The following is a 27,368-nucleotide window of genomic DNA, read 5'->3' on the forward strand; positions in this document are numbered from 1 at the left end:
GAAAAAATTGCTACTCAGCACACTCCACATACATGGACGTCGGTCGCGATCGTCGCCGGCCGCCACGTGATGCGTGCATGTTTGTGTGCCACGCAGCGTGGCACTTTCCGCGCCCATACGCTGGACGCGCGTCGTGACGGTGCTACAGGGTTCGTCGGCGGGTCACACCCGTGAAGGACCCAGCTCAGCTCAGCTCAGCTCAGGAATCGATGTGTCGGTACTTGGAGTTTGCCGAGAACGGTTAACGGCCGAAGGCTGATTGCACTGCCGAAGCAAAGCTCGGACGCGATCGCCGGTGGAAGGCCCGTTGCGTGCCACCGTTTCCGTGCAATTTTGCACGCCCACCACGCGTGTCGACGTAGCGGCAGCAGCACAGGCTGCCAGGCGGGGGCCACGAGGTGCCCACCGCCCCCTTGGCGCCCCATAACATCCGCTCAACCCACACACTCCAACGAGCGCGCGGGGCGACCGGCTAACTCCACCAATGCCGCCGCTGCTCACCCTCTCCACCTCGCCGGCGCTGCCGCCCCCGGCGCCACGGAGGGCCCGGTTCAGGGTCGCGGCCTCCGCCGACGTCGGCGCCACCGGCCGAGCCGCCGCCGCCAACGACTTCCCGCCGTTCCTGCCCAGGGCGGTCGAGCGCATCCGCGACGGCGCCGCCCTCCGCCTCACCAAGCGAATCGAGCGCGTGCCCGTCCAGGCGAGATAGCTTCTCCGCAAACTGCCGTAATTTTGCTTTTCTGTTGATAATCTGCCGTAGTAACACCCGTGCTGAATTTTTTCTTAACCGATTCCCACTCCAGACCGGCTTCTCCAAGAGCCCGATACCGAGCAGCTGCGTGAGGCCACTCAAGCAGCAGCAGAGCGCCGATCCGGTCGTGCTGCTCCACGGCTTCGACAGGTTCGTGCAATGCAACACCAAATTTTGGGGCGCTGCCTATCTTACCGTTCGACCTGCAATGTCTAATTCCGGTCTCAATGGGGTGCTGCCACAAGAGTCTTCTTCTACTTTTACCATGCATTTAGCAGGATGGACACTCTAAAAGTGTTAGATGCAGTTCTTGTTTAGAGTGGAGGTATACCTACCCTTTGCTGGAGGATGCTGGGTTGGAGACTTGGGCTGTGGACATTCTTGGATGGGGCTTCTCTAATTTAGGTATGCCCTCACTCTGCTGCATATCGTTGGAATTGGTTCTATAATTGTGCTTGCCACAGTTGCAAGTTGTGACAACTTCTGATATATTGATCGATTGGATCGTAGAAACAAGGCCACCCTGTGATATTGTGTCTAAGCGCGAGCATCTTTATCAGGTATACAAGTTAACTACTACTGCTGGTGTACATGTAGATAATGTCCATGTGATGAGTTCAGTTCCTACTTCCTAGTCTCCAAATGTCCTGTTTAATTCAGAGTGGGTTTGATAAGTAACTGAAGTCTCAGCCTTGCTCAGAGCTGCACAAAAACTAGCTTCTATTCCAAAATAAGGACTGGGTTTCTGGATTATGTATTACTGCGCTTTTTTTAAGCAAGTTTTCAGCTTGCCTTTCCTTGTTTAAATATGCTCAGTCTTTTAAGACCAGTTTTTATGATTTTGTAGTAAAACTGTTTTTATGATTACAGTGGTAATATCCTTACATCTTGATAAACTCTTTGTGTAGTTCTGGAGATCCTACATCAAAAGGCCTATGGTACTAGTTGGGCCTAGCCTGGGTGCTGCTGTTGCCATTGATTTCGCAGTCAACTATCCGGAAGCGGTACCAGCATTTTAAGAAATACTCTGTCCTCTTCATTTCTTACCTAGCAGTCTAGCACGTAGGAGTAGTACCAAAAACTAAAGATATATATTTTTAATGCTGTCACTGATGCGAATTGTATGTACTTTTCTGTAACTGGACAAATCCGCAAGCTTTGTTACAAGAAGCCAACTTCATCTTCATCGCAGGTATCAAAATTAATCTTCATTGGTGCAAGTGTATATGCGGAGGGCACAAAAGATATGACCAGAATGCCTAAATTTGTTCCATATGCTGGGGTGAGTGTTTTACTGAGCTGCATGCTTTGCTTCAACGTAGCTTTATTTCAGTGTCGAATCATTCTGTTTCTGTTGATATCTTTTGCTGTTACTGTTTAGTTTTTGTGTCCTGAACTCCTGATGCCCATGCTTACTGTATGCATATTTATTTTACTTTATGATGATTATGCTTGTCCTAAAGAATGCTCATATTGTATTATTATCTTTTGTTTGTGTCAAACCGATCCAGTGGTATGTTCATATGTTTTGGCTGGAATACAGTGTAATTCTTTGCTCCCCAGGTTTTTGTACTGAAGAGTCTTCCTCTACGACTATTCGCTACACGCTTGGCATTTTATAATATTCCAGATGGATTCTTTGATTGGGTGCAGGTAAGTATCTGTACATTCCTTACTGAACGGAACAACTATCATATTCTGGTTGTTGGTCTATCAGTTAACTCCACTTTATGAGGCGTACTCATACCTTTCTAGTATGCGGTTTTCTCTATCATTCTTCAAGAAACTTTTTTTTCTTGAACACACACGTAAATGCGTGTTGTTGTGTATTAGTAAGCTAAAAGACAAAAAATGCCAAAAAAATGCCCAATGTGCAAGTACTTAACAAGTTAACTGTCATGCTGCATTTGATGTGTCAAAAACATACAAACCTTTTTTTGCTTCATGCTGCAATATTGTAATTGAACTGCAAAAACATCTTATATTTAGTTATAGAGGTAGTGCTTTGCATCCCAATCATATATTTCTTGCCAGTCGAATTCTGCTTAGGTATACCTGATATCCTGTTTTTAACAGTGTGCAGGTATCACCGCGCGCAATTGGAACCATTTAGTTTCCTCTTTACTTTTGGGTTACAAGTCATGTGTTTTTTCTTGTATTAATTTATTATTCATTACAGATTGGCCGTCTACACTGCCTGCTTCCTTGGTGGGAAGATGCTACGGTTAATTTTATGATTACTGGAGGTTATAATGTCATAAACCAAATAAAGCAGGTTCTTTTCTATAAACATCCAAATTATGATTTTATCCTCTGTTCACATATGCTAAATGTTGCTTATTCCTTATCCAATTCCGTTGTCTTCATATCATTCATGGTGCTGTAGGCTCGTAGGACCTATCAGTCAGTAACCTTCTCGTTTTATTTAGATGAAGGAAGAGAACACTCTCCCTGTCTCTGCATCCAAATATGCACACAACAAACTTGTTACAAAATCATTAAAATATGTGTCGGATGACCACTGTTGGAGGCTGTAGCCTTGTTTGCTGCAACAAAACTTCAGTGATGTGAATATTACTGGTCATGCAAGACACCAAATAAATGCTATCGATGCTGATTCAGAGTTTCCCTTTTTCTCATTTTTTTCTGAAACATTCTCTTTTTTCTCAGTATTGTTCCTTTACTATCTGAAGTCTTTTGGTTCTTCTAATATAGATAGTTCAAGTGCTGATAGTGCTTCCTTCAGCACTAGCAGAATCTGTTGCATAAAAAATGGCAATTTTTTGTAAACAACGGGCCCTTCTGTTGATTTACACTAAAGAAACTGCCACGGTATAACTGCCTTACAGAGCTTAACCAAAGCAGAAATAAACACTAACATCTCCTGTTATTACAAAACATAGAGCATCAGCTAAGCTGCAAATGGGTCTCTAGCAAAGCTGTAAAAACATCACTTTCACCCTATGATCCTTCTTGTTGCCGGCGCCCATCAATGCATTCGTGCATATGCCTCCATGATCACCTTGGGCAGTATCACTCCAGCCTAAATGTTTATTCGGTCTTGTTCTTTCTGCAACATCGCCCAGGAGTCAATGTGGCTGCACAAGTTAAAGATGACAGCTAAAGATCATCAGGAAATTTATGTTTGTACATATTATTCGATCTTGTACTCCCTCCGATTCATTACTTGTCTTAGATTTGTCTAGATACGAATGTGACATGTTTTAGTGTTAGATAGATCCGTATTTAGACAAATCTAAGACAAGTAATATGGATATGAGGGAGTATTTTATTATGTTTGTACATATTATACATTAATGAAAATATACCGTAGAATAATTATTCTACAGTTTCAGGGTTAAGAAAAAGGATCATCAGGAACTTTATGTTTAAAATACACAGGTTTGCGTGTTTCCCTAATTGTTCAGCACACTGCAGCTACCTCACCGAGCACCAGTTTCTGCTGAGATAAAAGGAGAGATGAAATTCATCCCCCAACCATATCATCAATTGTATTAGCTTGAAGCTTTGTATATATAAACACCAATTCATAATGATATGTCATTCTCATTTGCTGATTATCAATTATAGACTCTATACTTCTGCTACTAGCATTTGAATTGCTGGATATCACAATCTGGCGCAGAAGAAAAATGAAATGGGTTGTACAACCGAGTAATAATTCTGACCAGTGTCCTGTTTTCGTGGACAGGTAAAGCAAAAATGCCTGGTCTTATGGGGAGAGGATGATGGAATTATTAGTAATAAGCAAGCATATGTAAGTTTGCCTGATGATGCGAAAATGCCATGCATGGTCTAATTTGCAAGATATATGCATGTCTCAGATACAAATGCACGCCATTCTAAACGTGTTGTGGCGCTCTGCAGCGGTTACAGCAGGAACTCCCAAGCGCAATTTTAAGGCAGGTAGGGCAGTGCGGCCACATTCCTCATGTCGAGAAGCCAAGGGAGGCGGCAAAGCATGTGCTCGACTTTCTCGGGGGCGATGGTGTGGACAAGGCGGACCAGGTTTCTTCCCTGTCATCAGCTCTGGTATCAACATGAGGTATGCCATTCCTCATTGAAAGCCCTGCTTCTCCACCGTCCTGCTGCCGGTGAGCCATCGACGTCTTACATGCACCGCCCAATGTGCTGCAGGACCCGGTGAACAGAGGACCGGACCCCTCAGGCTAGCGTGCACGAGGTAACATGTACATGGCGCACCTGTGCTGTTTACGCTCGCCCCAGCGGCATCCTGCCTGCGTTCTGGACCGGCTTGGAGCAACCGAGTTGATCAACATACTTACAGGCCCCAAATTCACCTCACCCGTGGAGATGGAAAAGGTTGCACTAGACTAGCGAACTCAAACAGCTATTCAGAGGCAGAAATGTGTCTCTGACTCTGCTCGTCCGTCAGCTCCTCTTCTTTAGGGGTGTGTCCGGATCTCAGCCGAATATTCGGCCGCAGGGAACGAGTGTGAAATTTTCCAAGATATTTCTGATGAGTTTTGAGCACTGAAATTAATCCTGGGTAGATTATGAGGGAGTAGAGGAGGAAGAGATATTCCAGTCATTTTCATTTTTTTATTTTTTATTTTTCTTTCAACCTCTACTTTGCTACTGACCAATTGGTCCCTCTCGTGAACCCACCAGTCAGGCTGGCAACGCCAGCTCGCGGGACGCGCGCACGCAACTCCCTGCCTCTTCACGTTTTACTCCTACTCCTACTCCACTACCTCCCTCCTCAATCCATTTCCTCTTCCTCCTGGATCCTCTTTCTGGTCGAGCTCGCCAGGGACACCGTCGCTCGCCGCTGCAACGTCAGCCATAGGAATAGGCGGGATCCACCAGCCCTCCGTCCGGCTCGACGTCCACGCCCCACGGTCCAACATGCAGGCCCGCAGGACGCCGCCGTGAATCGCTTCATTTTTCCAGTGAGTCCTTGATCCTAGGTAGTTTTCCTAACTCTATTCAGCTCCGGCTGTCGTTCTGGTTCGATTCCTGGACACCGAGCATGCAACAAACTTTTGGACCGAGGCCGCCTTCCTCTGTTTCGTCAGCTGCCGTTGCGACGCCACCGCGGTCGTCCTCCTCCCCGAGTAACTCCAGGAACCATGACGGGCTCTGCGTCTCCTCTGGACCAAGGATTCGAAGCCGCAGGTCTCTCTTACTTATTCCATATTTGCAGGGTGAGAAGCTGTCACTGCCTTCTTGTGCCTTCTTTTCTTTGTCAGCGTCGTTTTTTCTCATTCTAGCCGTTGCTGGAGACGGTTGTGGCGCTGCCACCTGAGACCATTTTGGTCCGGGCCACATGGTTAGGCCACAAGCTTGTTGCTGCTTACTGCTGTTTGATGCTGCTACTTTTGTTGTTTGCTGTTTGTTGGCCGCTCGCTATTGCTCTGCTTGCTACTGCTCGTGGGCTACCTGTACTTCAGAGAAAGAGAGAGCATTTTGCTATACAGAGTACTATGTTATGTTGAACCCTACTGTTCATCAATCCGGCAGTTTGCTTGTGTGCTTGTCTAGCTAGCTTGCACACGCGTAACTTTCCTGGGTGATTTGATCTACCAAGTTCAGAAACCAACATATTAGGCTAAGTCAAGTTGTCGCTGAGTACGAAAGTTTACTCTAATATTTGATTTATTAAGAAAATCGAAAAAAAAATGCTCAGCTTGCTGACTTTGTAAAATCCATAAAAAATATAATCATTCCAGTTCTGTTTGGAGTAGTACTGCTATGGAGTTGGGATGGTTTAACCTGTACTGTAGCCATAAAAATGAACATATCCAGGATTGTTGTTTAGAAACAAAAGATAATGTACTCTAAAAAAATACATGTATTTAAAATTTTAAAAGCATATTTAACTTGTACTGGTGAATAAGTGATTTAAACTCATCCAACTTAGTTTTGAAAATGAACAAATCCCTCTCATGACATAATTTAATACATCATATTTATGCATACATTGCCAATTCAATTTTCTGGTACGCAATAGTTAAAAAATAGGAACTGCTAGTACATCATACATATACGTAGTATATCAAAAAGCATGGCTAGAGTTCTTTTGTTATTAAAATGCTCCCATGTTCAAAAAATAATAAAATATTAAAATGCTCCCTCTTGTGAGTTTAATAGCAGCTTAGGATAAAATCCTGGATCGCTAGAGTTGCTGCTCAATCCATTAGTTATGAAATACCATTAACTTTTTGTGTTAATAGCTGTTTTGGTAGAAAATAGAAGCTTCAGCTAGCACCAAGTCATAAACTGATAGTAGATAACTCCAAGAAGAAGTAGGTTATCAGTTTGTCGTGGACCTTCTCATAAACAATGCTGCCATGCTCTGAAGCTTCTCTATACTTTACCGATCTGTACTTCTGGTGGGCAAATGCGAAGTGCCTCTCTTCATCACCAGCTACAGCCGCTCCTTCAGCTGCAGCCATGGAAATTGCAGCCCAAACAAACATGCCCTAAGTAGTACTAAGAAATTAGTTAGAAATAATATGTAATGTATATATAAAATAACCAAGAGATATGAAAATTCATATACATATTTTATTTTATAATAGTTCTTTATCTAAGAAGATACATAATTCCATGTAACCACATTTCCAACCACCATATAACAGATTATGGTGCCATTTCATTAATAATAATGAAGATTATCAAGAAATGACCGGAAGAGATGAACAATAAAATAAAGTAGCATCTCTATACGGGCATCAAACATATCATCCATGCTGACGTAATAAGCACATACATGTAGCATTTGCACTGAACAGAACATATGAAGATGAATAAACAATGTCATACAATATTAATGCAAGGGTATCATGGACAGATCGAAATGAAAATAGGGCCTATATAAAATCCTCTTTGAAATTATAATCGGTGACCTATCATTCAATAAGTTATGGTTGAAATAGTAAATGTATACTCCTTCCGTTCCTAAATATAAGTCTTTTTAGATATTTCAATAAGGACTACATACGGATGTACATAGACATATTTTAGTGTAGATTCACTCATTTTGCTCCGTATATAGTAGATACATTCATTTAAGGGACAAACTTGGGAAAAGCTTTTTTGGACAGAGGGAGTATATCGAAAAGGTGTGTATGATTGATAGTAGAGTCATGATGGCTTGTGTTATAATAAGCAAGCAGGGAAAAAGAATGAATTAGAAATAACAAGCCTGGGTAAAAGTTGTTGTTTTGTAGACCAGAAACAAAGGCGCCATACTGCAAATCAGATAAATGTTTTGGAATGGCTAAAGAGTAAAGATAACATGAAAAAAATAGTGACTTTGGGCCAACATAGCAGAAGCACGGGATTACTGATTTAGTGTCGCCTTACTTCTTAAAGCACAAAATAGCACGGCTACACAACCTTGCTTTGAGCAAAGTGAGCATAACAGCTACCCGCTACCCATTAAGCGTAGTTATGAAGGAAAAAGGACAACCTAACCATAATTGCATAATGAATTATTTTCCAGCAGAAACAACATCATGTTGGCCAACCTGAAAGAAAGGACTCACCTTTAATGAAGAAGGAAGCCGAACACACTCACATTATAACAGCAACAGGAGAATTTCCAAGAATTTCTGGACTACAAAAATTCATAGAAACTCCATTATGTGGGACAAACTCACAATTGGCGAGCTTGGTGAGCAATTACACAGGGACACGATTAAGCAAGCAGACTTAAGACCTGATTCTAACAATTGCCAACTGTGAAATAATACAATTAGTGAGTGAAATATTACATGCTAAGCAAGCCAACTCAAGAAACTGATTCTAACCAATTACCTTTAGACAAGTAGTCTAAATTTCATGTGACATGTGGTGTTCATTGAATAACTGATAAAAACAGAGGAAACAATAGAAGATGGTAAGAAATAATTTTATGTTGCAGAAATGAGAATACTTAATGAAGCATTGGGGCATAAGAATAGATAAATGAGTCCTTAGTTAACTCTTTAGCAAGATCTGCACATCAATCCAAAAGTAAGAGCTGTCTATTGCTGATCACTTGCTACACCGATGAAACATTCATCCGAATATTATCACTCACTAACCGGCAAATTGGCACACACAAAACACACATCATGCATGAGGTAATGGCTCTATAGGCATCGACAACATCACCGATCCATACCTGCGCACGAATTGATGAACAAAGGTGAGGGCACACATGGCTAGCATGGCAGGAGGAAGCATTGGCAGGGAAGGCAAGAGCTGCAACCAAGGGAACCGTAGAGAATATCAGTGACAGGCACAACAAATGGAAGAAATTAAATAAGCTAATTCTTTTAGCATTCAGCAGAACTGTACAAAGAACCGAATGCCACCACAAATTGAACCTAACAAGCCCACCATATTAGTATATACAATAATCAAGCGTCATTGCAACTTTCATTTAGGGGAATCTAAAAGAGAGAAATAAATATACCAATCAACATGGAACATCCGGTTGTGCTTGTTTGCATTTTCAAATCACCGTGTTGATCTTAAAATATTCCAGAAGATAAGAACGGAGGCATAGGCATCACAAAATATTTGAATGATGAGAGAGGGTCCATGCTAAAATTTGCCTTGAATGATTGGGGTGTAGAGAAATTTGGGAAGCTACATCATTGTTCAGGTTTACTTAGAAACCAAAGGATATTTCTCCCTATCATATCCAGCAAGAAGTTTAGTGCGGATGCACCAAACACCATGAATCTGATCCTAGTCCAGCATAAACTTGCCATTCAACAAGAGAAAATCGAAGAAGCGGCCTAGAGGGAGCACTCACCGGTATGGTACTTCTCGACCGACAGCATCAGCATGCACTGTCATGCCATCCCCAGCTTACGCATCATGCATAGTATCATCTTCAAACAAATTTAACCTGTAGAGAATAACATTTTTTGATCGATAGGTAAGAGCAGTGCTAAAATGTTCATGGGAAATCCTCTTTTGAGTTGTACAAATGGTGAGACATTATTAAAGACACAAAGAATAGCATTAAGTATACAAGCGTGACAAATGGCACCAAACTCTTGAGGTTTTCAATATCTGCTGAAATTGGGGTATTGGAGTAAAAACTCAGTTCTCACATAATTTTCAATTGCACACAAAGAAACCTTGACGTGGACAAAATAAGCGCTAAGACTCTAGTTCAAAGATAGGAGCACCGGAACTTAACTTACGGAAATTACTTCAGATATTCGGCTCAGATTGGCTGCTAGTTATGATGGAAAATATCCAAAAGGAAGAAATAACTCTGGCCTTCTTCTTTTGTGATGCTAAACAGCAGCATATGATGAATGATATGACAATGGAACAACCATGGTGACCTGCACAAATTGTTACATACATACTAAGGCATTAGTTCAAGTAAATTAGTCATTTTGAATCGGTACAGTACTGCATGTTGATACAAGAAAAACTGGTTCCTGAAGAAAAGAGTTGTGACCTCTTAAGGCAAGACAAAAAGAGAGGGAGAGACCAATAAATTACTCAATGATGAAAGGACAGACCCAGTGCATAGAAGCTCCCACACAAGGTGGGGTCTGGGGAGGGATTATAGGAACCTAGTCTTACCCCTGCAAAGTGCAATGCAGAGAGGCTGGTTCGAACCCAGGACCTCTTGGCACAAGTGGGGAGGACTTCACCACTGCGCCAGGCCTGCCCTCTACTCAATGATGAAAGAAGCCAGGTAAATTACCTGTGAGATTTGACCACATGACAATGTCAGCAATTGATAGACCATAATCAACAAAAAAGGTTCGAGTTGCCAAGTATCCATCAAGAAATGAGCAAGCAGATTCAAATTCAGAGCCCGAGAGAATGAGTTGGTGCGTACTTGAGCCATTGGTCAACCTACAGATTTGCAAACAATAGCAACTCAGGACACAGTGAGATCATAGTGAAAATCAATGACAAACACCATAAAACCAGAACATACTTGTGCTGCCTGAATATCGTCCTGGACATAGAAGCTGGAAACAAATGCAGCACGTGCAATGTACCGGAGAATTGTGTTGACACCATGTATAAAATCCCTGTGCACAATCATGATAGCTTCACTGAGATACTACAAAATACCATACAAAAATACTGTCATATCTCACAAATAAAACTCTTTTGGTTGACACATGATGTTCTAACAGTCGTCAGTGCCATCAACACAATTTTCTCGAACCAGGAATATTAGGATGAGGAGATTAAAATAAGAGCCAATCTTCAGAGTTAACTACAATAACTATTCAAACATATATAACTCTTCAAAAAAAAACTATTCAAACATATATCACCGTAATAAAGTGTCCACAGTTCGTGTATAAAGTAAAGGAAATGTGGTAATTAATCAGAGAGAGGGAGGGAACCTAAAAGGTATAATTGAACATTGATCACTTACCCAGAACTGAAGTGTAGTGTGGGCACTGAACCTGAGGCAAGGGTCGGATCAATGATTACGGAAACACATGCAATCTTTGCAGCCGAAATTGTCGGCGTTCTGGGAACGGGGGTCCCCAGACTTGTCTGCCTACGGCCTACGGCGTGGCTCAAGGGGCGGCCCAGCATGGCCCATCTTCAACAGCACGAACTCAAGACCCTCACGAGGGGCCAAGCCTCGTGGGATGGACGACAGGAGGCTTCCTCAGGCACAACCTTGTCAGGCTGGCTCACGAGGAGGCGGAGAGATCAAGGCGGGGTACCTCGCGAGGTGCCCATGACGCAAGCTATGACGACCAAGGGCGCCAGGCGGGCGCCAGCCCGCACAGTGTCCTTCTTTCCTCTTTGGTGCAAGGGGGGCAAGCGCAGGCGAGAGCATCAAGCAAAGGCATCCATTTCGGTGCAACAAGACCAAGACCAGCAGGACGGCAGGATGGAAGTCATCGTGGAGCCCAAGCCGGCATCACCACCAGAGCCATTGACAGGCAATGACCAACTTTAGTCAGGATAAGTGTACTAGATGTTCCCCTTCAAAATGGCCAATTGTTGGCGCCCTTCCTGCTCAATATTTGGAAAGAGGCTCAGGGCCTTTGCCTATAAATAGGACTAGCCACCCCCAGGGTAGAGGCATCAAAAGAGAGAGCGACTGAACTCCCCCTAGCAGTTTATCGCACCAGCCAAGAACAAACCCTCGCGAGGCTGTTCTTCCTTGTACTGTTCACCATCAGCCCAAGAGGCAAGCCACCACACCACAAACTAGAGTAGGGTATTACACCACAATGATGGCCCGAACTAGTATAAACCCTGTGTCTCTTATGTTATTCCCTTTTGTAGCTTAGATCCTAGCAAGGCGGTGAAGTGCAGGTAGGCAGAAGGCCAAATCTCCGCGCGCACCCCAGTGTTCGAATATATAGGGTCTGCCGGAACCCCAAATCCGACATTTGGCGCGCCAGGTAGGGGTGCGCCAGAATTTGTCTTCCACCGCCCTGTTCTTCACCGACCATCACGTCCATGTCGGACGCTCGTCGGGCCCGCACCGAGCGCCGAGCCGCTCTCGCTTCCCGCGTCGCCCAGACGGCCCCCGTTGGCGGCCACCCCGCCGTTCCTTGTCGCCCGCCGTCAACGCCACCACCGACCCGGCGGGGAACGAGCAACAGGCATCATCGCAGCATCCATCCATGAGGTGAGACGGCCGCACTGCCACTCCCTCACTCGCCCTGACCGGCTCTTCGTCCCGCGCGCCCCGCGCGGCCATGGAGGCTCGGGCTGCGCTCATCGCGGCAAACAAGCTCCTGCGCTACCGCCCGGTCAACGATGTCTACGAAGAATGGCTCGACCGCGTCGCCGAGCTCGTCCGTGCCGCAGGGGGCTCCCCCGCGCCGTCCTTCTCGCTGCACCACGCCCCGCCCTGCGCGGGCAATGAAGCTCCGGGGGCGCCTCAGCCGCCTCCCCCTCAAGAAGGCGCCCTGGCCCCAAAGCGCGTGGCTCCTGGACGGAACCCACCCCGTCCGACACCAGCGCAGCAAGAGCGGAGCTGCCAAGAGGTTCCTCGTCTCCAAGAAGCTGCCCGAGTGCTCCCTGCTCCTGTCCGTCGCGACCACGCTCCTGCTCCGGCGCACCAAGACCCCGCGCTGCTCCCAGCTGCAGCGCATGGGGGCCCGCAAGACCAAGCTCCTCGTTACCAGAGGCCTCCCGTGGCCACAGCAGGCTGCCGCGCCTTCACCACCGAGCTGCGCAGCGTCGCGTGGCCCTGCAAGTTTAAGCCAGACCTACCCCCTCGCTACGACGGCATGGCCGACCCTGCGGAGTTCCTCCAGCTCTACGAGCTGGGCATCGAAGCCGCCAACGGGGATGAGAAGGTCATGGCGAACTGGTTTTCCATGGCACTCAAGGACGGGGCTCGCACCTGGCTCCTAAACCTGGCCCCAGGCACAATCTCCTCCTGGGACGAGATGCGCACCCGTTTCATCGCCAACTTCCAAGGTACTCGGACCGGCCACCTGCCGTGAGCGACATGCGCCGCATCAAGCAGCAACTAGGGGAGACCCTGCAGAAGTACATCCAGCACTTCAACAACGCACGACTCAAGATTCCCAGAGTGACCGAGGAGGCCATCATCTCAGCCTTCTCCGACGGTGTGCGTGACGTCAAGATGAAGGAGGAGCTGGCGATGCATGAAGATCTGTGCACTTCCCTGGAGCTGTTCAACCTGGCAACAGGGCGCCTTTCCCTCCTCGAGCTGCCGGCCGCAGACCCGGAAGAGAAGAAATCCAAGGCCAAGGACGTGAAGCGCAAGGGGGCTGCCATGCTCGCGGCAGAACCAGACACCAAGCGGGGCAGAGATCAGCCCGAGTCTTTTAAGGGTAGCCGGTACTGTGTGTACCACGACCTCCACACCCACAACACCAACGAATGCCAAGAGCTCCGAGCCGTGCGAGAAGGAAGGGTCGGTCGGTGCCCCGACCGTAATGATCGTGGCTACGGCCGAGGAGGAGGAAGGAACGCAGGACGCTGGGAAGACCGCGACCCTCGCCAAGGGTGGCGCGACCGACCTCGCGAGGATCGCTGACAGGATCCGCCTCGCGAGGGAGACTGGAGGGATCAGCCTCGCGAAGAACGCCCGCAAGGAAACGCATGCCTCCCTCCGCTGCCTCCGCAACCAAGGAGGAATGAGGACCATCATCAGGACGAGGGGGCTGGGGGATTCCAGGAGCCACGCGCGATCGCCTGCATCCTGGGCGGAGCGCAGGCCCCAGCCTCTCAACGCATCTTCAAGCAGTTCGCCCGCAAAGTGAATGCAGTCCTCCCCAAGCTTGAAGCCACGCGCCCCCTCAGGTGGTCGGCGTGCACCATCACGTTCAGCTCAGCGGATCAGCTCAAGTGCGCGGCCACAGCTGGAGTCCTCCCAATGCTTTGCTCCCCGGTCATCAGTAACGTGCAAGTCACCAAGACCCTCATCGACGGCGGGGCAGGGCTCAACATCCTGTCCATAGAGACATTCAACAATCTCCAAGTGCTTTACGATCAGCTTCAGCCAACCAAGCCTTTCTCTGGAGTCACCGACGGCTCCACAGTCCCAATCGGGCAGGTCCGCCTCCCTATCACCTTCGGGGCCCGCAACAACTACCGCACCAAGCTCATTGACTTCGACGTCACTCACATCCGCCTGCCATACAACGCCATCCTCGGCTACCCAGCTCTCGCCAAGTTCATGGTCGTGACTCATCACGGCTACAACGTCCTCAAGATGCCAGGAAGCGGTGGAGTCATCACGGTCCCCCGTGAAGAAAGAGACGCAGTGTGCTCCTTGGAACGAGCTTTCCAACCCGCATCACTTGAAGACCCAGATCGCGGGAGCGGGATGCTCCCCGAAGCCGCTCCCAAGAAGAAGAAGACGTCACCAGGCCTGACCCCTCAGGAGGCAGGCCCCTCAGGGTTTGCGCCAGCTCAGGGGGCACCTCCTTCTGTCGCATAGGGAGGCGCGCCCGGCGCCCTCCTCAAGCAGGGCTCGGGGGCTCCCACCTGGAGGGCCACCGACCTTGAAGGAGCAAATCAAGGAGAGCCAAACCCTCAGGAGTTCGTCAGTCAGGGCACACAGGAATTGCAGGAGTCAAGAGTCATGAGTGGTAGCCGCCGCTTACCAGCCGCAGCTCCCCATCCAGGCGAGGATGGTGGGCTGCGCGTCTGCATCGACATCCCAGGGCTCAACCGAGCCGCCTCTCAGGAGCGCTTCTGGCCCTCACGCGTGGGGCACTGTGAAGGCCCACCCCACAGCTACATTTGCATGCCCTACGGCTTGCCGAACGCGGCTGCGGTGCGCCAACGCCTCATGAGGGGCATCCTGGAGGCTCAGGAGGCCAGGCGTTCCGCAGTCCTGGCGGAGATGGAGATGGTTTGCGAGGAGCCACCAGCGCCTCCGGAGCCCCCGAGGCTCCTGGGCCTGGGGGCTCGTGAAGATCGGCTCCCACAACCCGCTACGTTTGCTACTTCAACACCCCTTCATCGTCAACACTATCAGGTGACACCTTTCAAGTTTCATTTCCAGCTGGGAGCACCCCCAGGGCTGCATCATTCCCAGGCCGCGTGGGTCCGTCCCTGCGGCGTGTATCCCTTTTGTTCATGTTTTTAGCTTACCTTGTTGGGGGCGCCCCTCGAGCTGCATCATCCCCAAGTCGCTCGGGTCAATCCCGGCGGCATATATCCCTCTTGCAGTTATTCTCTATTTATGCATTCGACCCATCATGCTTGTTATTTGGTGCCTGTCCGTGGCACCCCTTCTTCCTTCGTGGCGGCCGCTTGCACGTTAAAGGGGGGCTACCTGAGCATCGCGACTCAGGGCTCCTACCGGCTCTCCAGCCCTCACCCTCTGGCTTTGTCCACGGCATCGCGCCCTGGCAAACCAGTGACGGTTGAGACTCACTCGAGGGCCGGGACCCGAGGACGTAGAGCGTCGACATCTAACCAAGCTTGCGCGTTAAAGGGGGGTACCTGAGCATCACGACTCAGGTCTCCTACCGGCTCTCTAGCCCTCACCCTCTGGTTTTGTCCACGGCATCGCGCCCTGGCAAACCAGCGACGGCTGAGACTAGCTCGAGGGCCGGGACCCGAGGACGTAGAGCATCGGCATCTGGCCAAATCTGCAGGAACACATCACCAGTTAAGGCCCAGTGCCAGGCGCAACCCACCTTGGGGTAGGGCCCCGTGAGTCCCGCGCTAGCTCGCGGGTGCCCCGATACACCTCATCAGGCCTTTAGCGCCTCGTCGCCTCTCCAAAGCAACTAACGGCTAACCGCCGCCTGTCATAGCGGACTTTCGCTCTTTTTGTGGTGGACCTGCAGGATCCCTCCAAGGAGAAGCGTCGGGCGAGGCCCTCACGCTGTCCTCTTCGCTCTCGTCCGCGTGAACCGCTTGCACGTTAAAGGGGATGTACCTGAGCATCGTGACTCAGGGCCCCTACTGGCTCTCCAGCCCTCATCCTCTGGCTTTGTCCACGGCATCGCGACCTGGCAAACCAGCGACGGCCGAGACCCGGTCGAGGGCCGGGACCCGAGGACGTAGAGCAGAAAGGGGAGTAGAGGCGAGAGGGAAGAGGCATGCAGGGACCTCGCCAGGCAACCCCTCGCTGGCCAATGTGCAAGCTTGGCACCGCACCAGGAAGCGTTTCCTGCCTCTCGAGATAAGTCACCCTCCAAAAACACTAGCCATCTCTGCACCGTCACCGCATCCAATGCGATCCCGTGTTAGCAACATCGCATTCCTTTCTCACCGAATGATAGCTGCTTGAGCGCCAAAGGGGACCTCCTGAGCATCGCGACTCAGGGGCTCTTACTGGACCCCGGGCCGCTCACCTCCTGGCCTTGACCACGGCATCGCGACCTGGCATACCAGCGACGGCTGAAGCCGCCTTGGGATTGGGACCTGTCGGCGCAGAGCACCAAGCCCTCGTGAGGTTCGAAAGGAAGAAACTAAGCTAAGACGGAATCAACATCTCACACTGCTTCACGATAAGGATCATATTAACAAAAGGGACTACAGACACCTTACAAGCCCCCATGGGGTATGTTCTTGGCTCCTCGCAGGGACAAAAGACGCGAATCCTAAAGAACCCTGACTACAGGAACTACGACGGCAAACGCCATCATCAACAGTGGGCTGCGTGAGGCCCGGCACCAGCCTCATCCAGATCAGAGGCGGTGGCGGTCTAACGAGCCCGTCCTGCTCCAAGAGCGGCGCAGGCTCGGGGGCTCGTAGCTGTCGTCGCTCGTCTCCGGAATCGCGAAGGGCTCGGCGGAGTCGCTGGATCCTTCGAGGCGTCCGCTGCCACCGGAGGAGCTGCTGGAAGGGCGAGCGGCAGGCCTAGTCCTCGTTGCTCCAGAGCTCCGGCCGCTGCCTCTGGGGCAGCACTCCAGCCGGCGCCCATCTTCGTCGAAGACCTTGAAGAGCATCATGGAAGCGCCGTCGAACTCCAACTGGATCACGAGGGCACCCCTCGTCCCGCAAACCCGGGCGATCTCGCCCCAGCCATGGGTCATGAAGACCTTACCTGGAGCTATGACCTCGACATCCGCATCGGTCGCGGGAGCTTGGCAATCGGCATGCTGCAGCCAGAGCCTGAAAGGCCCCCTCGGCGGAATCTCGAAGGCGAAGGAGGGAGGAAGGTGAATCCAAGATCGATGAGGCATGGCGGCATGGAGCACAAACTCTCGGGAGGAGCCCTCGGCGTGGACTCCAGGAGGGACAACGCGCACCGCCGTGACCCGCCGGCGCCGACGGCGGCGTCCTTCATGGCGCTCGGCATCAGCTCCTGCAGGGCCCTCAAGGTGGGCGTACAAAGGCAGCGGGAACCCTGGTGGTGGTCGCTCGCACCAAGTCCTCGACACCTCTTGCCGCGCGCCCTCATCTCGGCGGCAGAGGACCAACCGCTTCTTTGGCGGAAGCGGGTCAGGACCCTCTCAGGGGGCCTTTCCCTTCTCTTTCGCAGAGAACCGGCGTATCGAAGCCATTGCGGCAAGGCGAAGCAGTGGCGAAAATGGAGGAGAGGAGGAGGAGCAGCCGAGGAAGATGAACTGGAATGGCCCGCGCCGTTCCGTACTTATAGCCGGAGGAGGCCAACCGTCGGCCTCCATGATCGCGGATAATCATGACCAGTTTTTGCATGCAGGGACTTGTCAAGTCGTGTGGTTGCCGAGGCGTCGTGGGGAGCAGAGCCACCCACATCCAACCAACCGCCACACGGCGCCCGAGGCCGCAGGCTGTTAGGGCCCGCGACGCTTCGTGCTTGCCCCTTCGCCTCTCTGCTTAGCCAAGTCCGGGCGCGCCTTGGGCCCGGGGGCTACTGTCGGCATTCTGGGAATGGGGTTCCCCAGACTTGCCTGCCTTCGGCCTGCGGCGTGGCTCAAGGGGCGGCCCAGCATGGCCCATCTTCGGCAGCACGAGCTCAAGACCCTCGCGAGGGGCCAAGCCTCGCGGGGCGGACGACAGGAGGCTTCCTCAGGCACGGCCTTGTCAGGCTGGCTCGCGAGGAGGCGGAGAGATCAAGGCGGGGTACCTCGTGAGGTGCCCATGACACAAGCCATGACGACCAAGGGCGCCAGGCAGGCGCCAGCCCGCACAGTGTCCTTCTTTCCTCTTTGGTGCAAGGGGGGCAAGCGCAGGCGAGAGCATCAAGCAAAGGCATCCATTTCGGTGCAACAAGACCAAGACCAGCAGGATGGCAGGATGGAATTCATCGTGGAGCCCAAGCCGGCGTCACCACCAGGGCCTTTGATAGGCGAGGGCCAACTTTAGTCAGGATAAGTGTACTAGATGTTCCCCTTCAAAATGGTCAATTGTTGGCACCCTTCCCGCTCAATATTTGGGAAGAGGCTCAGGGCCTTTGCCTATAAATAGGACTAGCCACCCCCAGGGTAGAGGCATCAAAAGAGAGAGCGACTGAACTCCCCCTAGCAGTTCATCGCACCAGCCAAGAACAGACCCTCGCGAGGCTGTTCTTCCTTGTACTGTTCAACATCAGCCCAAGAGGCAATCCACCACACCACAAACTAAAGTAGGGTATTACACCACAATGGTGGCCCGAACTAGTATAAACCCTGTGTCTCTTGTGTTGTTCCCTTTCGTAGCTTAGATCCTAGCAAGGCGGCGAAGTGCAGGTAGACAGAAGGCCAAATTTCCGCGCGCACCCCAGTGTTCGAATCTATAGGGTCTGCCAGAACCCCAAATCTGACAGAAATGACGAAAAGTGGCGGTCTGTCCTGGAGGAATGCTAGTTTGACCTCCATTCGGACCATTGCCAGCCAAAGAGCAGAAATCTGCCAATGGCAGATAAATATTGTCAGCCAGACGGATCAATGAACAGGTCATGAGCCTACCTATAGGTTTAGAACCAGTGCTTTAGCAAGCAATTATTTGGCAGACATGGCAACCAACCACAAGGTCTTTAAGGATGACTGTAATGCATTAACACAACAATAGTTCAGTTTCTATAAGTGAATCAATGAAGCTTATTGTACAATCCTACATAATTTGGTCATAGTATATAACCAGAAGTAGTTATCTGAGAAAAACAGGGCACACTTTCTCTGGGCCTAACTTTCACAAATAATTTCATATTAATTACCGAATGCCAGCTACTAATGAAGTAAAACCAAGCACGGATGTGCTCTACCTTTCACAACTGCCATTAAATTAAGTAATTAATCATATTTAACAAAACATACAATGCTCCAAATTATCTAGGGAGACAAGCACAACAGAGGATATGCACCTGAAGCATGCTGAAGTTTGCTTTCCTCTCCCCCTCAAGGGCCAACCCAGAAACAGAATCAACAAACATATGTGCCTCCTCCATGTTAATATCAACATACGATAGGTAGCATCGGCATCCGCATTGGCACCCATGTATGTTGCAATATTTGTGTAGCATACAGTATATATGTGTAGTTTCCCATCTGAATTTTTCTTCACCTTGCAGTGTTCGGTGCCCAGCCGGTGTAACCCGAGGTTATCAGTAGTAGATGTCACGGAACTTGAAGAGCGCGAGGGCTTCTCGATACCGTGCAACAAGAATTCTTCGCATGCCGTCGGTCATGTCGAGGTAGTCATCGGTTAGCTGCACAATGTGGAGCTCATTGTTGCCCTTGGATGAATATATCAGGTAGGCCTTGAAAATGGTCATGTCTCTTCTTTCGTAGTTATGTGGGCGCTTACTGTAGAGATAAGTGAATGGTCCCATGGGAGAATCACTCGTTGCCACGCTGATTGAGGATTTGGTGTAGTTCGCATCGTCTATGTGCATCCACATCACGTATTTGCCGGTCCGGTTGTTATAGACCACCTTGGGTCTCTCCAAGACATTGGATTTGTGGAGGTCATGTGACAAATTATTTTCCTCGCCATGGAGCACAACTCCTTCGTTTCTCCAAGACAACAGGTCATTTGAAGAATAGCAACTTACTCCAACAATGTCAACCTCAAAAGTGGTTTGTCTTGGTTAGAATGACAAATTGGAAAATCCTACAGAAAATAAGTGTTGTATATAAGATGAAAATTGCAAATTACTACTTGGTAAGTTCAACTATTGAATATCAATAATTTCAGTATGTGAAACGCAAGCTAGATGTGTACGTAGTAGTGCATTTTCCCAACTGGGAAACATAAAAAACTATGTTGGTTCCCATGATCTATGAAGTGTAACTGCTCTGTACTTCAGGACCCAGGACAGTCAAGTAGAACTCTTCCAGAATTGTACTAAACTGAAATTTTCCTCACACCACATCAGAATCAGACCTCTCTGTTTTAGAAATATAGTACCACATCACTCATGAAATTGATTAGCTGATAATATTAGATGTTGTATCACTGGGAATAGGAGTGGCATTGGCATATGGTGGCTGACTTTTCATTTTCTTTAGCTACCATGCGAACCTAAATCTGGTGACATTGAAATGATATAGCTGGACAGAGTAGATACTAAATTCAGACAAAGTAAATAGTAAACAAAAAAGATCAGTCTTTTACAGAAAAGAATGGCATCAACCTATAAGTGTTCAAATAGTAATCATATTGCCACAATTTCATAAAAATGCAGTGGAGCCATGCTCGACTGTTTTGGGTTAAAGAAAACAATAATGATATGATAAATATGTCGAAGGTATTAGCTATTTATCATCTGCACATTTTCTATATTGTACTCCACTTACTATCCATCTTAGTTATCTCTGTTCATTGTCAAGGCCTTCCAGTAAGTTGTAGTAGCTAGTGGAAGATGGCATGTTGCAATGCTGGAGTTGTAAATCACACCAGTCCAATTTCGACAAAGAATATTTTTGTCAAGGCCTTCCAGTAAGTTGTAATAGCTAGTGGAAGATGGCATGTTGCAACGCTGGAGTTGTAAATCACACCAGTTCAATTTCGACAGAGAATTTTTGACTTTTAAATTTCCAGTTGGCCAACACTGTCTAAGGCTATTAACAATTGCAGGAGAACAATATCAATGTAACCAGAAAATGTACAAAAAATACATATGATTCTTCGCATATTGGATAACAACTTGTGTTGTTATATATATATCAGGTATCTAAAATACACTCACCTGGCCGTGCTGGGCTTCTTGGGCATGCATCCAGTGACTTCTGCCACCAAACCCTAAAACAATTAGAAAGAGCTCAGGGCACCATGGGAAGATGGGGAAAGTAGAAAGAAAGAGCTCACCTGTGCTGGCATCTCCTCCATGATCTGGGAGCTGTACTCAACCCCTCCTCACGAGGTGGGTGCTCGAGCAGCTGTCGTCCCGTGGCCCGCCTAGTTCGTGTACCCGTCTCCACGGTGCTGAACAGGAGAGATTGAAGGAAGAAGAGGAGCAGTGAGGAAGAAAAAATGATCGTGGAAGAGAGCAATAGAGAGAAGGAAATCTCACTGGCAACACACGAAGGACGAGCACGCGGCAGCAGAGGGTACTTCAAGAGGAAGCGCAGAGGAGGGCACGCCCGTGGCCGTTGCCTCACCAAGATGCGTGCCGCTGTCATCATCCGCACACTCCGACACACTACAGATGCCTGCCGCTGCTCACCCGATGACCCAACCGCGCTAACGTCGGGAGGAGGAGGAGGAGGAGGAGGAGGAGAGGCGGCGGCGGCACGGGAGAAAGAGGAGGAAGGTGAGGAGAAGCGGCGGAGGCACGGGAGAAAGAGGAGGAAGAGGAGGAGAGGCGGCGGCGGCTAGGAGGGAGGTCTGGAGGAGGAGGGAGGGTCGCTTGCGGGCTAGGTATTACTGGAAGAGTGTTGTATCCCACCCCTTCTCTGACCCGAACGCGCACGTGGAACGCACACTGCAGTGCTGGTCCATGCAAAAGGGTGGCCCAGTCGTCATCCACTCTAACCTGAATTCATAGCGTGCAGCAAAACGAACGTCCAGATGTTTAACAGCAAGGTGAAAAGGACGCTGCACGGTAAATCATTCGAACCAGATTCATCTCGCGATGCAGATGCGCTAGAACGGCGGGTACTCTAGGAGGTTTTATATGTTCAATATAATAGGCTGGCCGAGAAAATGCACCGGTGATGGGACTGGACATGTATTACGGCCTGACATACGGGCTCCACGAAACATCTTTGACCAACCAGTCCAGCGTAATTGCCCATGAACACTCTGGTCGGGAGAGTTGATAGCAGCAGGCAGCACCGCAAACCTATATACAGATGGCACCGGAGAAGATGAGCAAGGTGTGCGTCACCGAAGCGGCAGGGTACATATCTTCCTGGCTCGTCAAGAAGCTCCTTGAAAGAGGCTGCACCGTCCACGGGACCCTACGGAACCTCGGTATGCGCCCTCTCTCATGCCATGCCTGCCCCGTCGATCTTCTCTGTCTGAGCATTCTTGGTCCGTCGTGCCAGGGGATGAGAAGAAGACGAAGGCGCTGAGGGGGCTCACCGGCGCGGCGGAGCGGCTGGTGCTGTTCGAGGCGGACATCTACGACGCCGCCCCCTTCGGGCCGATCATCAAGGGCTGCAAGCTCGTCTTCCTCGTCGCCACCTCACTGCAGCACAACTCCGGCAGGTAACCCAGTCACTAGTTTCCCGGACAGTTGTGTCTTGATCATGAGGATAACAAGGGTACTGTTATTATTTATAAAAAATAAGGACTGTGCTAACTTCCTAACGTGATAAATTTAAGCAACAGATCCAAACACATTTCTATTTGATCCAACGAGAATTACTGGGGCATAAAAAATAGTTCCTCCAACCTTCTCTTCACATGCACATGCCTGCATGCAATAGGGGGAAAATTGATGTCATCTTAGATGCTTCGCTATTTCGAAACTTCAAATGTTTTATAGTGCAAGTTGATATATTCCGACGACTTTTTTATGCAAATAGTTATTAGTTTTGGGCTAAATAAGTTATCAACTCTGATGCATGTACATTATCATGCTCTTTATAGGTGAGTTACCGTAGTACATTTTCAACTTGTTTTCCGGGACAAACATTACCACCGTGTTTGTGCGTGAGTCACCATGTATGCGGTCCATATATTACCATGCTTTTTACAAATACGTTATCGAGGATATGTTTCAAACAACTTCTTTCCCCTTCCCCTATTTAAAGTTCAAAGTTACAACGGTGTTTTGTACGTGAGTTATCAAGTTTATAATGTGTACATTAACGGCTTTGCAGTGTGCTAGTTACCATGCCATGCACGAAAAAGTTATCGGGGGCATATTACATCACCCCCCTCCCGCCCATCAAAATTAATAGCACCAGAGTACATAAGTTATCAGGTCTATGATGTGTGAGTTACCGTGGCACTAACATTACAGTTACCGTGTGTATATTTCATCAGCCTCCCCCCTCGCCAAAGTTAACAAGACCGAGGCACATAAGTTATCAGATCTGCGATGTGTGAGTTATCATGTTATTCACACAATAGTTATCGGGGATACTTCATCCCCCTCCCCCCCTCCCCGCCAAAATAATCAAGAATGAGGTACATACATTTTCAGAGTGTCTCAAACTATGACATAAAAAAAGACTAGAAATCAAACTATTAATATATGCTGAAAAGTGACAAAGTATAAACAAGTAACTTCCTTGCTAGTTGGTTAGTGTGGTTAGTTTAGTGGTCTTAGTTGTTAGAGGTAGGCGCAGTTAAAAAGGGAATTAGGATCGCAAGTGGTCCGAGATTGTACAATCCAATCGTCATTAATTACGGAACATGGAGAAAACGAAAGGAAATCACGAAAAATCGTCAGATCAAAATAAAGAAGGTACTGTCACAGACATGACTCCGGTGGACACACGGTAACGCGACCAGCTACTATGGTGCCGATGGAAGCACACTCACCACCTGCAACTTTCACTTCTGGTTTTCGACAAGTCTATGTCTTTTTTACACAAACATTCAAAAATCTCTTCATCTTTCAGATTTTCCCAACAATTTTAGTAATTCCTAGCATCCAACCTTAAATAGACCCACATAAAGGAGGTACTCTTATCTATACCTACTAATAAAGAAGGTCACAGGGACAATTATCATCTGCCCCGAGCTCAAATACACCCACATAAACAATAAAATCCAAACAAGGCAAACATATATTTTAAAATCTGTTTTGTTTCTAGATGAACATCAACATATATCTTGTAGCATCCTATAGAAATTCACCTGGAAAGGACAGGCTTGGAGGCATGTACACAAAGCAAAAATTGGGACTCAAAAACAAACCACCATGGATGTCTTTGGTGGCAAAATTTTGCAGCATGTTAGAACACTTGTTGATTTTCATCCACAAAATGTTTCCAATTGTTTTGATTTTATTTTTCAGTTTTATCAAATTTACTGTTCATACGGGTGCATTTATGCTCAGGGTTAGAGTAACACTTTCGCCATCACATATACAACTCTGGTGGACATATGTTCACCAGGAAAAGCTATTTCGCGGTCAGCTGCTGACCAGCAAGGGTCTGGTCTGGTGGCACTATCGTAAGGACACTCACCACCCACAATTGCACTTCTTGTTTCAACAACAAAAAATTAACACAAACATTCAGAAATCTCTTCATCTTTCAGATTTTCCTAACAATTCTAATAATTCCTAGCATCCAAACTTAAATACACCCACATAAAGAAGGTACTCTTATATTTAACAAAATAAAGAAGGTACTATCACAGGGACATGGATCATCTGCTCCGACCTCAAATACACCCACATAAACAGTAAAAAAAGCAAACATATTTTTTAAAGAGTAAACAGTAAAAAATTCACCTAGAAAGGACATCCGTGGAGGCCTGTACAAAAAAAAAACAAAATTTGGGACTAAAAACACACATTTGGGGCACTCATTTTTTCTATTTTTTTGGTACAGACCACTATGAAAGCCTTTTGGTTGTGAAAATTTGCAGGATGTTAGAACACTTGTTGATGTTCATTCAGAAAACGTTTTAGATTATTTATTTTCTACATTATTTTTGGAATTTAAAATGAATACCGGGGCATTTGTGCTCGGGATTAGAGTAACACTTTCGCTGTTAGAGACACAACATTGGTGGACGTATGTTCACCTAGGAAAGGTTATTTCACAATCACCTGACCAGCAAGGGTCTGGTGCTCACTTTCAACAACTACCGTGGCACTGTCAGAAGGACGGTCCCAACACTTGCATGAAGTCAAAGTTCTTAGTTATGTGCTTTCACTTGTCACCATTGATATTGCCACCCTTCATATGATTGTCATCAGTTCCAACATTGCTTCTAGTGCCCTAAAAATGACCGTATTAGTGGTAGGAGATGAAATACCAGTGATAATGTAACGAAGTGGAAAATTTTCAAGGTACACAACAACATGCCAGTACATATAGATGATATATTTGTTTGCTAAATGTTTACACATTTACAACTTGCCAAAGGGATTACTTACACAACTCAACATATGGAAGGCCAAAAAGCACACAAAAACAATGGCAAAACATCTTGTGTAAGCAACAGGACTTCAGATGTTCTGATTTCTTGAGTTTCTCTTTGACATTCTTAGATTATAGTAAATAGCAAAGTTTGAAATCAAGATTTTTCAAAGTACCAAATTAACAACTTGGTTGCAAATATGTGAATATTAATGCGCATAGAATTGTGGTTCACTTTAACTATAGGGAAGGTGGGGAACGAGTCATTTACATGTACTCGTGAGGTCTCCCACCCTCGTGTCGCCCAGCTCGGGTGGCACGGGGGAACCCTAGCTGGAAAATTTGATCTTTTGCCACGCGCCGCCGCCGCCGGAGGGCCGGCCGGCGAAGCCATGCCGGACCCTAGGAAGGTGGCGGCGGGGCGGATCTGATCCTCACGCCCCTATTGTTGGGAAACGTGGTAATTTCAAAAAAAATTCCTATGCACACGCAAGATCATGGTGATGCATAGCAACAAGAGGGGAGAGTGTGTCCACGTACCCTCATAGACCGAAAGCGGAAGCGTTAGCATAACGCGGTTGATGTAGTCGTACGTCTTCACGGCCCGACCAATCAAGCACCGAAAGCACGACACCTCCGAGTTCTTGCACACGTTCTTTGCCTAGCACCGGGAGTAGGATTCCCCCCCTTCCAAGTTGGAGTAGGAGAAAGGGAAGGGAGAAGGAGAAGGAAGGAAGGGGGCGCCCCTCCCTAGTCCAATTCGGACTAGTCCATGGGGAGGGGTGCGGCCACCCTTTGGGCCTTTCTCTCCTTTCCCGTATGGCCCATTAAGGCCCAATACGAATTCCCGTAACTCTCCGGTACTCTGAAAAATACCCGAATCACTCGGAACCTTTCCGAAGTCCGAATATAGTCGTCAATATATCGATCTTTACATCTCGACCATTTCGAGACTCCTCATCATGTCCCCGATCTCATCCGGGACTCCGAACTCCTTCGGTACATCAAAAACACATAAACTCATAATATAACCGTCATCGAACTTTAAGCGTGCGGACCCTACGGGTTTTAGAACTATGTAGACATGACCGAGACACGTCTCCAGTCAATAACCAATAGCGGAACCTGGATGCTCATATTTTCTCCCACATATTCTATGAAGATCTTTATCGGTCAAACCGCATAACAACATACGTTGTTCCCTTTGTCATCGGTATGTTACTTGCCCGAGATTCGATCGTCGGTATCTCAATACCTAGTTCAATCTCGTTACCGTCAAGTCTCTTTACTCGTTACATAATGCATCATCCTATAACTAACTCATTAGCTACATTGCTTGCAAGGCTTATAGTGATGTGCATTACCGAGAGGGCCCAGAGATACCTCTCCGACAATCGGAGTGACAAATCCGAATCTCAAAATACGTCAACTCAACAAGTACCTTCGGAGACACGTGTAGAGCACCTTTATAATCACTCAGTTACATTGTGACGTTTGGTAGCACACAAAGTGTTCGTCCAGTAAACGGGAGTTACATAATCTCATAGTCATAGGAACATGTATAAGTCATGAAGAAAGCAATAGCAACATACTAAACGATCAAGTGCTAAGCTAACGGAATGGGTCAAGTCAATCACATCATTCTCCTAATGATGTGATCCTGTTAATCAAATGACAACTCATGTCTATGGTTAGGAAACTTAACCATCTTTGATTCACGAGCTAGTCAAGTAGAGGCATACTAGTGACACTCTGTTTGTCTATGTATTCACACATGTATTATGTTT

General features: G+C 47.9%; 2 protein-coding genes and 1 long non-coding RNA gene across 32 annotated transcripts; 2 read left to right on the forward strand and 1 right to left on the reverse strand.

Annotated features, from left to right (window-relative positions):
• The first annotated feature begins 398 nt into the window (after window positions 1–398).
• Window positions 399–5,246, forward strand: LOC123044288 (uncharacterized hydrolase YugF). The gene is made up of 11 exons (XM_044466992.1): window positions 399–700; window positions 804–901; window positions 1,059–1,156; window positions 1,262–1,311; window positions 1,660–1,755; window positions 1,944–2,033; window positions 2,315–2,404; window positions 2,931–3,026; window positions 4,464–4,529; window positions 4,640–4,817; window positions 4,910–5,246. Exons 1-10 carry the CDS (start codon window positions 485–487, stop codon window positions 4,814–4,816), a joined length of 1,077 nt encoding a protein of 358 aa, XP_044322927.1. The 5' UTR covers window positions 399–484; the 3' UTR covers window position 4,817; window positions 4,910–5,246.
• LOC123044289 (uncharacterized) lies at window positions 3,557–21,928 on the reverse strand. 30 transcript variants are annotated; one of them, XR_006419932.1, is made up of 10 exons: window positions 21,606–21,928; window positions 21,401–21,517; window positions 21,282–21,334; window positions 19,455–20,203; window positions 10,701–10,797; window positions 10,461–10,615; window positions 9,546–10,089; window positions 8,558–8,986; window positions 8,287–8,479; window positions 6,221–8,210 (listed from the first exon to the last, which is right to left on the reverse strand). It is a non-coding gene; the product is annotated as an uncharacterized lncRNA (long non-coding RNA). The 30 variants fall into 30 exon arrangements; XR_006419936.1 differs by having other exon boundaries at window positions 6,221–7,218; window positions 8,105–8,210; window positions 8,287–8,986; XR_006419934.1 differs by having other exon boundaries at window positions 6,221–8,608; window positions 8,907–8,986; window positions 9,546–9,641; window positions 9,943–10,089; window positions 21,606–21,926.
• A 473-nt stretch (window positions 21,929–22,401) lies between these two features.
• LOC123041020 (phenylacetaldehyde reductase-like) lies at window positions 22,402–22,779 on the forward strand. Its single transcript, XM_044463718.1, has 2 exons — window positions 22,402–22,507; window positions 22,582–22,779. The coding sequence occupies exons 1-2, from the start codon at window positions 22,402–22,404 to the stop codon at window positions 22,746–22,748; spliced, it is 273 nt and encodes a 90-aa protein (XP_044319653.1). The 3' UTR covers window positions 22,749–22,779.
• Window positions 22,780–27,368: the final 4,589 nt, after the last annotated feature.

This window comes from Triticum aestivum, chromosome 2B, assembly GCF_018294505.1.
Source record: "Triticum aestivum cultivar Chinese Spring chromosome 2B, IWGSC CS RefSeq v2.1, whole genome shotgun sequence".
In the NCBI taxonomy this organism is placed as follows: Eukaryota; Viridiplantae; Streptophyta; class Magnoliopsida; order Poales; family Poaceae; genus Triticum; species Triticum aestivum.

What these genes read in the sequence shown, in the direction of transcription:
- LOC123044288 (XM_044466992.1), top strand. Translation starts at nt 485, where the DNA reads ATGCCGCCGCTGCTCACCCTCTCCACCTCGCCGGCGCTGCCGCCCCCG. An exon ending in AATTTGTTCCATATGCTGGG is followed by an intron (nt 2,034 to 2,314) that starts GTGAGTGTTTTA and finishes TTTGCTCCCCAG; the next exon opens with GTTTTTGTACTGAAGAGTCT. An exon ending in GATTCTTTGATTGGGTGCAG is followed by an intron (nt 2,405 to 2,930) that starts GTAAGTATCTGT and finishes TATTCATTACAG; the next exon opens with ATTGGCCGTCTACACTGCCT.
- LOC123041020 (XM_044463718.1), top strand. Translation starts at nt 22,402, where the DNA reads ATGAGCAAGGTGTGCGTCACCGAAGCGGCAGGGTACATATCTTCCTGG. An exon ending in CGGGACCCTACGGAACCTCG is followed by an intron (nt 22,508 to 22,581) that starts GTATGCGCCCTC and finishes CCGTCGTGCCAG; the next exon opens with GGGATGAGAAGAAGACGAAG.